This window comes from Antrostomus carolinensis, unplaced genomic scaffold (assembly GCF_000700745.2).
Source record: "Antrostomus carolinensis isolate BGI_N321 unplaced genomic scaffold, ASM70074v2 scaffold20078, whole genome shotgun sequence".
Taxonomy (NCBI): Eukaryota; Metazoa; Chordata; class Aves; order Caprimulgiformes; family Caprimulgidae; genus Antrostomus; species Antrostomus carolinensis.
In genome coordinates, this window is record NW_010332530.1 from 4,583 (window position 1) to 18,131 (window position 13,549).

The following is a 13,549-nucleotide window of genomic DNA, read 5'->3' on the forward strand; positions in this document are numbered from 1 at the left end:
TGATCTTGGAGAAAATATCTCCTCCCCTTTCTGTTTTCCTTGCATGGAAATATGTGTTACACAGAAGTAGAAGTGAGGCGTTCACTTGAATGTGGCTTTTAAACATTGGTTACTTCAAAATGAGATGCTTGGTATTCTTATTTGCTTTGAAGTATATCTTCCAACATAAGTGAACTCTGAGCTCATTCACATAGCCTTGTGCAGTGTCACAAGGAAGTAGCTGTCAGTGAAGCTAGTTTAAAAAAAAAGAAAAAAAACACATAGAAAAACAAACCACCAAAAAGCAGTCCTTGAAAAAGAGCCCTTCTCTTAATAAAGTGCACGTATTGACTGTCCTTATTACTGAAGCTGGTTTTGAAATTGTTTGCTTGACATCTACAAATGGATATTTAATCTTTTTTTACAGCTGGTGATGGTGAGTCCAACTTCAGAACAGTATGACAGTTTGCTCCGGCAGATGTCAGAGAGAATTGATGAAGGATGTGGGGAGACCATCTATGTCATTGGTCAAGGATCAGGTGGGTATAGCTTCCTCTGGAAAACAGCAAAACCCATTAAAATTATAAGAAAAACCTAGTTCATCTAACTGGGCTGTTACTGAAGGTGGTACTTACTTCTCCAGAATAACTTGGGAACATCCATAAAGTATAGCAGAACATGTGAGACAGATTCTTTTACTTTATTCCTGCCAGCAACTGTCTTACATACTGGAACTAAACATATTTTTTTGTATAAAATCATACAAGTTATTTTTGGAAATAAGCCATAAGTTGGACCTAAACTTATAATAACAGTTTTAGTACAAACGTCCTCAATGTCTGAGGGAGGTCTTGTTCTGTCTGGTTTTGTTCACTTCTCCATTGTAAATGACAATATTTTTACCCTACAGGAATGTATTGGAGATATTTCAGGGAGCCGAAATACATGCTGCTGACTTTCTTTATTAGTGTGTGTCTGTACTATGGAGAGAAAGGTTGTCCTTTTCTCAGCATGAGGCCTTTATTGTCACATTAACTCAGGTGTGACTGCAGTCATTTGCCTTTACAGATTTTAGCAGTTAACATGGGTTACCTTTTTGTTCTTTTCCACAGTTTGAATATTTGTATCTGATGCTGGTAAAATAATATTGAACATGGCCTTGCTTTGAAATTTGAATTTCTTTTCTGAATACAAAAAAAAATAAATGTCTATGGCTATCATAAGGCTAGAGGCATATTTCAGATATATTAGGTATCTGCTGGATATCAAATTCTTGTGATCAGACATTCTGCTAGTTGCTACCTTTGAGGAAGAATGCAAAACCATGTTGTCAGTTCCAGGGTGGGCTGAGATAACGGAGGGAGAGAGTTGTGTTACCTCAGAACTGTGTGCTTTTTGGGTTTTCTCAGTACCTTGCGAAGCAGCCAACATAGAAAGAAGCCAGGATTAGATGACCAGTTGTCATGAAGCCAATATCAGAGGGATAATGCTCTTGTGTTCAAGTGAGCTTCCCACATGTAGTCTGAATCCTTGGTGTTTGGGATAACCACATCTGCAGGGGAGATCTAGCTAGTCGGACTAGTAATTGTTTTCTTTTCTAGGATACCTTGTGAGGTTAACTAGTGGTTGTTGCAATGATGTACTTAAAAGTAGGCATTTATTCTTTAAAATATGAGTTAAACTTTTGACTTCATTTTGGATTACTGTGTAGTCAAGGAAAATGGGGATCTTTTCTGTAAATCGGAAAGAACAGCCAACTGAAAATAAATCTTGATATCCCTACTGCCATCCCTCCTTCTCATTCACTTAAGAGTGCCTGTGATTTTGATTATCATGGATACCCAGCTCAGATGACTGAGAGCAAGTGAAGACTGCCAGGTGGCTCACTGCTTCAGCAATAGTGACCCTTCCCTTTCTCCCTTGTGTCTTACCCCTCCTGTCCCCTTATCATTCCACTTCTATGACCCAAAACCCCAGCTGCGGTGCTTTTTATTTTCCTCACCATCTCAATGACTTCTCAGCCAGTTTATGAGCTAGGTTGTAAATTACCCAGCAACTCTACTTGTTGTAGAGCTGTGCAGTAGTTAAAATGCTGATTAGTTCATGCAAACCGCAGTTACTGCTTACCAGCTGATGAGTCAGCCACTGGTATGAACGCGCACACAGCAATAGCTTTGGTCTTTCAGGTGCTATGTGGCTCTCCACCTTTGTTTTGTTTTTTACCCACAGAGGAGATTCTGGCCTGAAACCTGTGCAGCTTCTCAGCACCTGGGTTAGGAGAGAAGCCAAGAGCTGTGGTGGCCTTTAAACTTGCCACTGGCTTGCTCTGACTGTCAGCTCTTTGCTTGGGTGGGCTGTTCAGAAGCAGCAGTGCATCCTTGTTTTTTTCTGCCCTCATGTGCTGTCAGCATCTCTTTCAAGTGCCACGATGAAGGCAGTGAGAGGTGCCAAAAACATTGTTTTAACTGGAGTACATGGGGGCTAAAGAAATTGCTGTGCAGGCCAGACTCGCAGAAAATGCACACTTGAGATGTGGTTTTATAAAATAAGCTGGTTGTTTAAATTGGTCCCACATTCACTGGTTGATTGTGGTGATATTTCAGTCAGAGCTTTCCTTTTGTTAATACTTTTCCCTTTATTGCAATGCAAGAGGAGATGTTTTGCCTGACTGAAGGAAATTGCATGCAAAGTACCTTCAGCATGTGAAGTAAGGGAATTGGACAGAAATTTCTCTTTCTTGCCAATCCCCAAGTATCTGCTTGTAGAACTTGTGAAGAAAACTCCTGCAGATGAAAGACAATGCTTTTGTTTTAAGACTTAGAGTGAAGACCATCATATTTTATTTTGGGCAAAGGGTGCTTATCCTGTTTACATGGCCGACATCTCCAGTCCACATACAGATCTCGATTGATGTGAAAGTCCCAGGCAGAGTGACATTGCTGCTGGCTGTTGCAAGGTGGTGCTCACTGACTGTCCTTTGTCTCCTCAACATGGTACTAGATGGGACCGAATACGGTCTGAGCGAGGCAGACATGGAAGCGTCCTATGCCACGTTGAAGAGCATGGCAGAGCAGATCGAGGCAGACGTGATCCTCCTGCGGGAGCACCAGGAGGCAGGGGGCAAGGTGCGCGACTACCTCGTTCGGAAACGTGTGGGTGACAACGACTTCCTGGAGGTCAGGTGAGGAGCCAGGTGGAGACAGAGTTAGTCAGCAGCCCAGCTGCATTTTTACCGTGTGAGCAGTCCATGATGCTGAGGCAGCAACACTGATTCAAGTCTGGGTGTTGTAGCTACCCAACAAAGAGAAATGGGCTTGACCACTCCTTGCTAATGAAATAATGTTTTTGTTGTTGTTGCTGTCTCTTTTGTGAACAAACTGTTTGTGGAGGTTTGTCTGTGTTTAGCTGAGGGCTGTTGCTCTCTGTATCACAGCTTCACAGTTTGGGGATCTTTTGTGTGCTGGAATCCCAGTAGGGAGTCACATGTGCACGTGTGTCTGTGTGTGTGTGCATACATGCATGACAGTACTTTTCACTAAGGGTTCAGTTCTATTCCAAGACTGTGATGGTGCAAGTCACATTTAATAGACATATAATAGCTTGTGTAATACAACTTGAGAGTCTGCACAGACCTGGATGGAATGGATTTCCAACATTTGCCAACAGCCATAATAGCCACCTTTATCAGAGACAAGGAAGGAGGTGGCTGTAGGAGAGGGTTTTCCCCTAAAACTTTTCATTGTTGTTTCAGCTTTTCCTTTTCTGGGAACAGCAATTTAAATTTCTGTGCTCTCCCTGGGACCTGGTGCTATTGCCACATGACAAATACAAAAAAGGCAGAGGTATTCTAGACCCAAGTTGGGATTTAGACTTCCTTTTGAATTGCCACAGTGTATGTATTGGATTGTGGAGACTACAAGTTGGACAAGAAATATTCTGTATAGCATTAGGCAATGTCAGGTTCAGCTGTCTGTCTTCTGGGCACCAGTGACGTGTTTCCAGAGTCTTCCACATCCCAGTCCCCAGAGTCTGGGATCCTTCCTCTTACCTAATCACTGTGAAAGAGTCTTTGCTCTGCTTGTGAAGGTCTGACATTTTTTAATCTCTCTTTCAAGGTTAGGAAGAAAAAGGCATTTGCAGGAGCAGTGGTGTTTGGATTTTTTTCATTGTTTGTTTGTTTCTTCAGGTGTCAGATTTTAACAGATTCCTTCTTTTCCCCTCCAGGGTAGCAGTGGTTGGCAATGTGGACGCAGGAAAGAGCACGTTGCTGGGTGTCTTGACGCATGGCGAACTAGACAACGGCCGAGGCTTTGCTCGGCAAAAGCTCTTCCGCCATAAGCATGAGATTGAGTCAGGCCGCACCAGCAGCGTGGGCAATGACATTCTGGGCTTTGACAGTGAAGGCAACGTGGTGAACAAGCCTGACAGCCATGGTGGCAGCTTGGAATGGACAAAGATCTGTGAGAAATCCACCAAGGTCATTACTTTCATTGACCTGGCTGGTCACGAAAAGTACCTGAAAACGACAGTCTTTGGCATGACTGGCCATTTGCCTGACTTCTGCATGCTTATGGTAGGTAGCAAGAAAGTTGTACGGTACCAGCAGAAGCGGGGCTGTTCACAGCTTTAACAGCCTCAGCTTCTTTCTCTATTGCAAAGTTACTGTGGGGTTGTGGAGGGAGGCAGCATCTCCCAGAGGTGGAGAGCAGCAGCCACGGTGGGTATCTCAGCAGGACTCTGAGAAAGTGCCCCAGGACTGTCAGTCCCAGACAGGCCCAAGATGTATGGTTCTTGAAAAGAAATCTTGAAAGATTTCTAGACTCCAGAAAACCTTGTTAAAATTGAGGGGAAAGGAGTCCTTAGCCAATATCCAAGAGCATTTGAAATGAGCTGGGTCTGCTCATACAGTCCCAATGACACATCTATAGTGTAATCACAGCCTCCTGCACGTCTGACACAAGACTTGCTCTCTAACCCAGCTCACTGCAGGATGAATGTTTGCATCACCATGTCTTGTATCCCTGGTGTAGGTTGGCAGTAATGCTGGGATTGTTGGAATGACCAAGGAGCACTTGGGCCTGGCGCTTGCACTTAACGTTCCTGTCTTTGTTGTGGTGACCAAGATAGACATGTGCCCTGCCAACATCCTGCAAGGTGAGTCTTACAAGCCCTCTCCAGGGCTGATTCTTACCTTTGTATGTGCTGTTGTTCTCTGCTTGAGTTGAGGAATTACTGCTGGAGGAAAGCTGCTTTTATCTGGTTTTGACTGCATCTTTAACACCTTTCAGAAATCTGTCCTTCTGCCGTGCCTGTTTTGCAGGCAGTTCACTCATAGTCACCATTTAGAAATTACCCAAGTTGGGGGACTCAGCTGGGCAACCCAAAAGTGTTTGCTACAAGGTTTTGCTTAATTGAGCTCTAAGGGGAGAAGCATACACTTGGGGTTGTGGCTCTGCTTTCTCTCTGGGTATTTAAACCTGGAGGGAAAGTCTGGAAGTTCTCTTGAAAGCTGATTTCCTCCTTGCCCAGTTTGAGTGTGATCTTAAACTGTGGTCAAATTTGTTCTCTGGCAGCCATTAGGTGAAGGGGCAGCTGCTTGATACATCCTGCTCACCTAGGCACTCCTCAGATACATGGGCATAACTACAGCAGCTCCTTCCTCTGTCTGAACAGCCAAGCAACAAACACTTTGTAAATCGTGGTCCAAAGAGGCTGCATATGTGGGGTGTCATAGCAGGCCTGGATTAGACACAAGCGGGAATGGCAGCCAGCAGCAAGGGCTAGTGACTTTTTGTCTCAGCATTAGTTAAAGCAGCACCTCTAACCCCAGCAGTGTCCCTTTAACCTATGCTTGACATTTTTTCAGGCTGTGACCAACTCTCACCTTTAAAATTCTCTTGATGCATTTCTCCCATCTTCAGGAACATGCTGTGGTTAATTGGAGCAATTTTTTTTTATTATTATTAGTCCTAAGAATCAGGAAAGTGAATGTTCCCAGTACTGTCTGTGGTTAGCTCATTATTGTAAAAATCCTAAATATGTTTCAGGATCAGAAGATAATCTAAATGTCTCCTTAATAGATGTTTGGCAAATAAATGCAAGGCCCTACTATGAGATAATAACTGGGAAGGAAGGAGAACGTTTGGCTCAGGGTGAGGAGAGGAGAGCTGCTCTTGGGAGAAGTCACTCCTGTGTCATGTTCTGTTTAAATTAAATAGACACAAGATTTGGCTCTAGTGTTTCTGTGTAGAGCAGATGGCATGATTAGATGTTTGTGTTTCTGTATCCAAAACATTACTTTCCCATAGGCAATCATTTGTTCACAAAAACCTTCTAATTGGATGACAATTGTAGAATATAAATGATTTGCTCTTTTAAGCCCTTACTAGCCTTTTTTTCCCCCTCATTTATTGTAAGGCACTTTGCAGGAGGCTGATGCTAGTGTGTCAGGTAATGTCCCTGCTGGCTGATAGATACGAGGCTTGGAAAATAAAGTGAAAAGAGGCAAAAGGTCCAAGTTGGGAGCTATGAGATTTGTCCCAAAATATTTATTTCTAGATCTGGTCTACTTACACTGTCTTAGTCTGTGATAGTGATCTTTACCTCTTCCATGCTTCTCTAACCTTCTAGGATAGGTTGATTGCCAGGGAAAGTGTGTTGAGGCTTGTTTGGTCAAAACTGAGTTCAAATTCACATATTCTCAAATATTTCAATGCCTGGGTGCTGTTGATTTTAATTTCATTCAATATGAAAAATCATTTAGAGGAAGAGGAAATACCTTGTAACTGCTTAAAGCTACTTAATAGACAGTTATAAAATGTCCACTTCACAGCATTGCACTTGCAGATGCAAACGTGTGTGTCTGTTTATGTATGGTGTCGCTTGGCAGCGGGCTAGCTGGCATGAAATCAAAGATGGAATGGCTCCTAAGTCCTACCTGGGCTGCAGCAAACTCAGTCTCACTCACATACCTTTAGCCATCTTCTCCTGACTATTTGTGGCAAGGGCACCAGTCTCCCTTCGGGGAGAGACCCCACAAAAGCGATTGTAAAGACAGGAGATGCTGCCCTAACAATATTCATTTCACCCTTTAAGAAACCCTGAAGCTGTTACAGCGACTGCTGAAGTCCCCAGGGTGCAGGAAGATTCCCGTGCTGGTTCAGAGCAAGGATGATGTCATTGTAACAGCCTCCAACTTCAGCTCAGAGAGGTAACGGGAGTAGAGGAGTCCTTTCTCTTTCGATCCTATTTGGAGACTGGGTGAGAAGATTCAGAAAGACAGTCCGGTTGTCTAGATGTGTGAAGGTTGCATCTGCCATGTGGTGTGTTGATTCCATAAGAATGTGTTGATTCTGAGATTGACCTGCTTGTGTTTCCCTCTCTGAGACAGAAATGAGAGGCTGCTTCTGGGCAGTCTACAGAAGATGGCAGGGTATTCGGCTTCCTTCACTCATGGAACCTTAACCTATTCCTGAATGTCATTAGAAGGCAGATGCAATGTTGCAGGTTTTCAAACATGGGGTGTTGTGCATCTGACTGCTTGCCAGGCTCTCCCTTCCTAGCACTGTGTATTGAATTCAGTCCCAAGATTTTGGATGTCTCCCTGCATGTGGAATTCCAGGCAGGAAGCTGAACTAACTCCATTTTCATCAATTTTCCTTTACAGGATGTGCCCGATTTTCCAGATTTCAAATGTCACTGGGGAGAACCTAGATTTGCTGAAGATGTTTCTTAATCTGTTGTCTCCACGGACCAGTTACAGGGAAGAAGAGCCAGCAGAATTCCAGATAGATGACACTTACTCTGTCCCGGTAAGGGGCCTGGTATTTGGAGGAATTTTCTGCTCCCTGTTTCAGGTTGAAGAAGGCTTCTTCCCTAGAGAGGGGAATTCTCGAGCCCTTCTAGCCTGGTTAAGTAACCTCAGTTACTGTTTTTTCTTTTTTTGCATAGGGTGTAGGAACAGTTGTGTCTGGGACAACACTGAGAGGCCTGATCAAGCTAAATGACACCCTGCTGCTGGGGCCAGATCCCCTTGGCAACTTCCTACCTATTGCTGTCAAGTCCATCCACCGCAAGAGAATGCCTGTCAAAGAAGTGCGGGGAGGCCAGACTGCTTCCTTTGCTTTGAAAAAGGTGAGGTGATCTGCTCTAGGCTCCCAGAACAGGAACCACCCTTCTAATTTTAGAGTACTCTTGGAGTTCAGCTGCAATGAGACTGCTTCTGCAAACCTCAGCTGCCTTATTTCACAGGGCATTAAAATCCCATAGAACCTCTGTGGGTCCTATGTCCCAGCTGCCCCACCTGACAGCTGCCAGATAATAGCAGTCCCCACCTAAGGGAATGAGGGATAGTGTTGGAGATGTGTAACAAAGTGGAGGCATTGCAAAAAAAGTCTCCTCTTGTGCTGCAACTACATTAGTGGCCTAGGCAGGCTATTTACACTATTCCTCTCAACTTGTAGGACCCGCTGCATGATTTGGGGTTTAAAAATTGGCAAAATTTGATGCGATCGTTCTGGTGAAAGATTTCTGTCAGTAGAAGCTGCACTGATTTTAAGGGGATATCGTTTAAGTTATACCAAACTTTGTGTGTTCAGCTTCATCATCTTGTGTTAACAGACATCATGCTTTTGAAGAGATTGTCTGCTTGGGTAATGTGCAGCGAGGATGTACATTTTGCTTTTAAAGGATCAGTGAGTTAAAACTTCTGTGTCGGTGTCCAGCGTTCCCAGCACTCTAACTAAAGCTTCCTTAGACATTGCAGCTGAACTTGATTTTTGCAGCCTTTGCTTAACATCATCACGTACTGCTAAACAGCTCTGGCTTTGCCTTTTGGTGAGCAACAGTTAATACCTGTGAAATCCGTTAGGAACCTTCTGGATGCAGTCAGCCAGAGAAGCAGATTCCTTCCTTGGAGAATCATGCTGAGGTTTTTTGTGTTTCCGCTTTTCAGATCAAGCGTTCTTCCATCCGGAAAGGCATGGTAATGGTGTCACCCCGCCTGAATCCACAAGCATCGTGGGAGTTTGAAGCAGAGATTCTGGTGCTCCATCACCCCACTACCATAAGCCCTCGATATCAGGCCATGGGTATGTGTCTCAGTGTCGTCTCACCTTTGTTTCCCAGTGGTAACAGTTTATATCAGCTCTAGTCTGAGATAATTTTTCTCCTGATGGCTCTGTCAGCCTGAAGATAAGCCATAGTTCCTGGTTTGACCTTTCCCAGCAATGCAGTAGAGAGAGGGGAGGGAGCTGAGAGAGGAAAGTGGTGAAGGCTGTAGGTAAAAAGATGTGTGACTCCAAGTGCCTGAGACAGACCTCCATGGTGCAAAGATTCTTCAGCTTCAAAGGCTGACTGAGAGACTCATTTTAGGTCTTGCCCTCTAGCCTGGCTGCTTGGTGTGTAGGATTCTGTTGAGGATGCTTCGGGATAGTCTCCATTCGAAGGCAACTGTTCTAGCTTCTATGTATTTCTTTCTGAGGCCTGAACAAAGGCAGCCATGTGACCTGTATAGTCTTTGGTACATGGTAGATTTTTCCATTCCAAACTCGACGCTGCTGTTAGCTGTAGGGTAGCAAGAGCTGCCTTAGATGTCGGTCTGAAGTTTATTCCACTAATGGCACTGGCTGCTGAAAGCCTTTGTGCGTTACATTCACAGTGCATTGTGGCAGCATCCGTCAGACAGCCACGATTCTCAGCATGGACAAGGACTGCCTGCGGACAGGGGACAAAGCCACAGTGCACTTTCGCTTCATCAAAACCCCGGAGTATTTGCATATAGACCAGCGTCTGGTCTTCCGTGAAGGCCGCACCAAAGCTGTGGGTACCATCACCAAGGTAAAGGTTGAAGAGTCCAACTTTTTTTTGCCCATTAGTTACTTCTGGTGCTGAGAAGCCAGCAGGAGAATCCAGATAGCTTTGGAAAATTGAGAGCAGAGGCTGTCCTTTGATCACAGACGTCAGCCCTGGCTTGGGTTGCAGATGATCACTGTGCTTTGTTGTATGCTGGGTCTTAGCTGGTCTGAATTTGGGAACGCAAAGGTGGGGGGTGAGCCAGATGCCTCTGGTTCTTATGGCTTCATCTCTTTCTGACAGCCTGTAGCTGGTCCCTTCGAGTCCATATATTGAGGAGGGCTGAGTGTCACCTCAGAGTGTCACCTGAGTGGCCCTTTCCACCCTGTAAGGGTTCTTGAGGGCAGCTCAGGGGCCTAGATTTCTTTGAACAGCTGCTGCTGTATTCTTCTCCTACTGGCTACTGTTATCAGTTCTCTCAAAGCTTTTTGTTAAAAAGCAGCATTGAACCTTGCCATATTGGCCTAGCTATTTTAATGCTGATTTGGCCTCTCCCATTGTAATTTGCAGTTACTCCAGACCACCAATAACTCACCAATGAACTCCAAGCCACAGCAGATTAAGATGCAGTCGACCAAGAAGGGAGCTATTACGAAACGAGAGGATGGTGTTCCCCCAGCTGGGACAGCAGCTGGAGGCCCACCAGCAGGGGATGAGGCCCCCTCAACAGCCGCAGCACCACCAACACCTACTGCCCTGCAACCATTGGTAAGTGAGGAAAATATCATGCCTGTCCTAGCTGTTTGCATCCTGGTTTCATCTGTTGGAGGAAGGGCACTCTAAAGCACAAGTGTTATTGCCTCATACCCTTGAACTCGCCTTAGGACTCAATGTGCAACAGAAACAGATAGAAATATAAGTAGTCTCACAGCAGAAACAAAAATTCTCTGGAGACTGAATGACTCCTCATGGCTGACCTTTCAGCAGCTACCAGCTTAGGGTCCTGGGACAATTCAGTTTGGACTTCGGAAGTGTCTAGTCTAACCTCCTGCCCTAAGGATTAGCTCTGAGGTCAGACCAGGTTGCTCAGGGTTTTATCCAGTCATGTCTTGAAAACCTCCAAGGAGGAAGACTGCACAACCTCCCTTGGCAACTTGTTTCACTACTTGACTGTGCTCACAGTGAAGAAGCATCTCTATATGCCCAGTAGCTGAACTAGTGAAGCATCTAACTACCATCACAGAATGAGTCTCTGCTGTCTGAATAAGAGGTAGAACATCCCTACACTAGAGGAATTACAACCGAAGCAGTAGTATCAGACACAGGGTATCTGCCGTGTCAAGGAGGGAGGATGGAAATGTCCAAGGAGGAGGAAAGGCTTATGTCTTTTGAGATAAATTTATCTAGGTTGTTTTATTGGTTACAACTTCTCAGCTCAGCTTGTCTGAGAAGGATACCTAGTCTCTCTGGTCTGAAAGGAATGGAAACTCAGTTCTAACTGCAGGCTTTGGAAGCTATTTATCAGCTTTATTAGATGGGTCTTCTCCTTTTAGTGTATTTACCTAGTAAGCAGAAGGTTCAGGAACTGACTCTATCAAGAGACTTGCTCAGTGTTCCCCCTCTCAATTTTAGTTCTCTTAGTTGTCATTGGTCAAATCTCTCCCTCTGGAGCCAGGCTGGCTGCTGAAACAGGGCCCTCTGGCAGGGGTTCCATCCCTTTGCATGTGCCTGTGGCTCCTTACTGATCCCTTGTCTCCTCCTTGTCTTGTTGTAGTGTCACTGTGGCTGTCAGTAGTGCTCCCAGGTTGTTCTTGGTTTTGTTGCTCCCCCTGAGAGTTTGTGTTGATTTTGTTCTTGCTTACCTCTGCCTCTCTCTCCTTGCTGTTTCCCCTCAGCCTGCGCTGGATGAAGAGCCCCACATCCGTGAGGGCAATAAGGTATTTCACTGCTTTAAAAGAGCATGGTGGGCCTGCTGGCCTGAGGCTGGGAACAGACTCAGGTTAGCAAGAGAGCCCTGGGAGGGGTGGGAGAGGGGGGGCCTCTCCTTCCATTCTGCACAAAACCAAGGGAGCCTGAGGCCTCGGTTTCCTGGATGCTGAGCCCCATTGCACCTGCTGATTCTCATGGGAGTGAAGCGTTCAGAAAATGGAGAAATCAGGTCCTCTCCAGCTTGAAGGGCTGAACTTCATGGTGTATCTGTGTCTCCTCCTTCCTTCATGGTGTATCTGTGTCTCCTCCTTCCTTCATGGTGTATCTGTGTCTCCTCCTTCCTTCATGGTGTGTTCTGTCTGCCTTATCTCCCTCCTGCAGTGGTAGGAAGCTGATCACAACTGCTCTCTGGCTGTCTGGACGTGTGTGTAATCCATCTGAACTCCTGCTGTGTTGATATTCTGATTCAGTTTTTGGTGTGCATTAAAGTGTATCTTCTTGTTTTTCAGTCAAAAGTCGGAGGAGGAGGCCGGCGACGTGGGGGTCAGCGCCATAAAGTGAAGTCTCAGGGAGCCTGTGTGACTCCTGCCAGTGGCTGCTGAATTTCTTACTCCTCCTTCCTCTGAGGAATTCCTCCCCTTCCTTTCATTTCTTATCCAGAAGATCCAGAGGAGCTTAAACCAAAACCCATCCCAGCTGATTGGCTGCAGAAGAATCATCTTTCCTCCCTGAAGGAAGTGATGGAGAGAAGCATAATTTATAAGCTAATGAAGGTGATAAGACACACAGAACTGAGTAACTGACACCTTCCTCCTCCCCCTATCGACACATTTTTGTACATCATGGGCTTAGTTTTTATTCTTATTAGTTTTTATTATATTTTGTGTGCATGAAGATGGGAGAAGAGTCTGGATAGAACTGCAAAGAGCCAGTTAGCTGCCTCCCTCCTCCCCTCACCCCATTCTGTCCACAGGACTTGCTGCTCTCCTCCTGTTTGCTGTTTGAGATCCAGGGGTTATCCAATGCCTGAAATTTCAGACTTGCAAAGGTTACATGTTGCTTAGGATGTCTCCATAGGGCATTGTTTCCTCACCACTGTGGGCTTGTGCCAAATGTGTTTCTGGATTCCCTCCATCTTAACTATTTCTAAGTGGGTTTAATTTAATGTTGTGATTGAAGTTTGAAGGAGATGGTAAGAAAGTTCATTCATTAGTTGGAGATCTAAGAGGAAACAAATTGGAAAGCAGTTCTTGATGTTGAGGAATCCTATACTAAATATCAAATACATTGATAGCACTTAAGATTTTAATTTGACAGAGAATTAAATGGGCAGTCGTTTGCCCACCCTGTTCCTCTTGCCATCATGCTGCTTTTCCTATTGTTTGTTCAGTGCACATTGAAGCAAATCTAACCTGCCTCTCAAGGCTGCGACAGCACAATTAACAGTATTAAGACTATAGTGCAGGAACACTGGGTCTGTCCCTTGAACCAGAGGAAGCCGTCTCACCGCAACGGACAGGGATCACAGGTGGCAGTATACTTTTGGAACAGAGACAACAGGCAAACATTGACCTCCCCTTGATTCTCTTTATTTCAAGATTTCCCAAATCTTTTCTTGAACTTGCTGGCCAGACTTTGCCATGGCAGAGGTAGAATTTGTCTTCTCCCCTTCTTGGCTGAAGAGGGCAATGATGAATTGGTACCAAACTTATAGAAGTGCTTTCAGGTTTGGAAGTACATGGTAATTTTTCTGACTTACTTTTTTTTTTTCTTTTTAAGATTGTATTTTTTTTTTTGAATGACAAATTCAGCCTTCTCCAGGAAGGCCCTACAAGGACGGTCTATGAAT

At 44.9% G+C, this 13,549-nt stretch overlaps 1 protein-coding gene across 1 annotated transcript; it reads left to right on the forward strand.

The window, feature by feature from the left end:
• Positions 1-410: 410 nt before the first annotated feature.
• On the forward strand, positions 411-12,874 carry GTPBP1 (GTP binding protein 1). The gene is made up of 11 exons (XM_010173559.1): positions 411-518; positions 2,980-3,160; positions 4,204-4,552; positions 5,010-5,133; positions 7,075-7,189; positions 7,646-7,790; positions 7,930-8,112; positions 8,933-9,068; positions 9,638-9,816; positions 10,342-10,539; positions 12,210-12,874. The coding sequence occupies exons 1-11, from the start codon at positions 413-415 to the stop codon at positions 12,300-12,302; spliced, it is 1,809 nt and encodes a 602-aa protein (XP_010171861.1). The 5' UTR covers positions 411-412; the 3' UTR covers positions 12,303-12,874.
• The last annotated feature ends 675 nt before the right edge of the window (positions 12,875-13,549 follow it).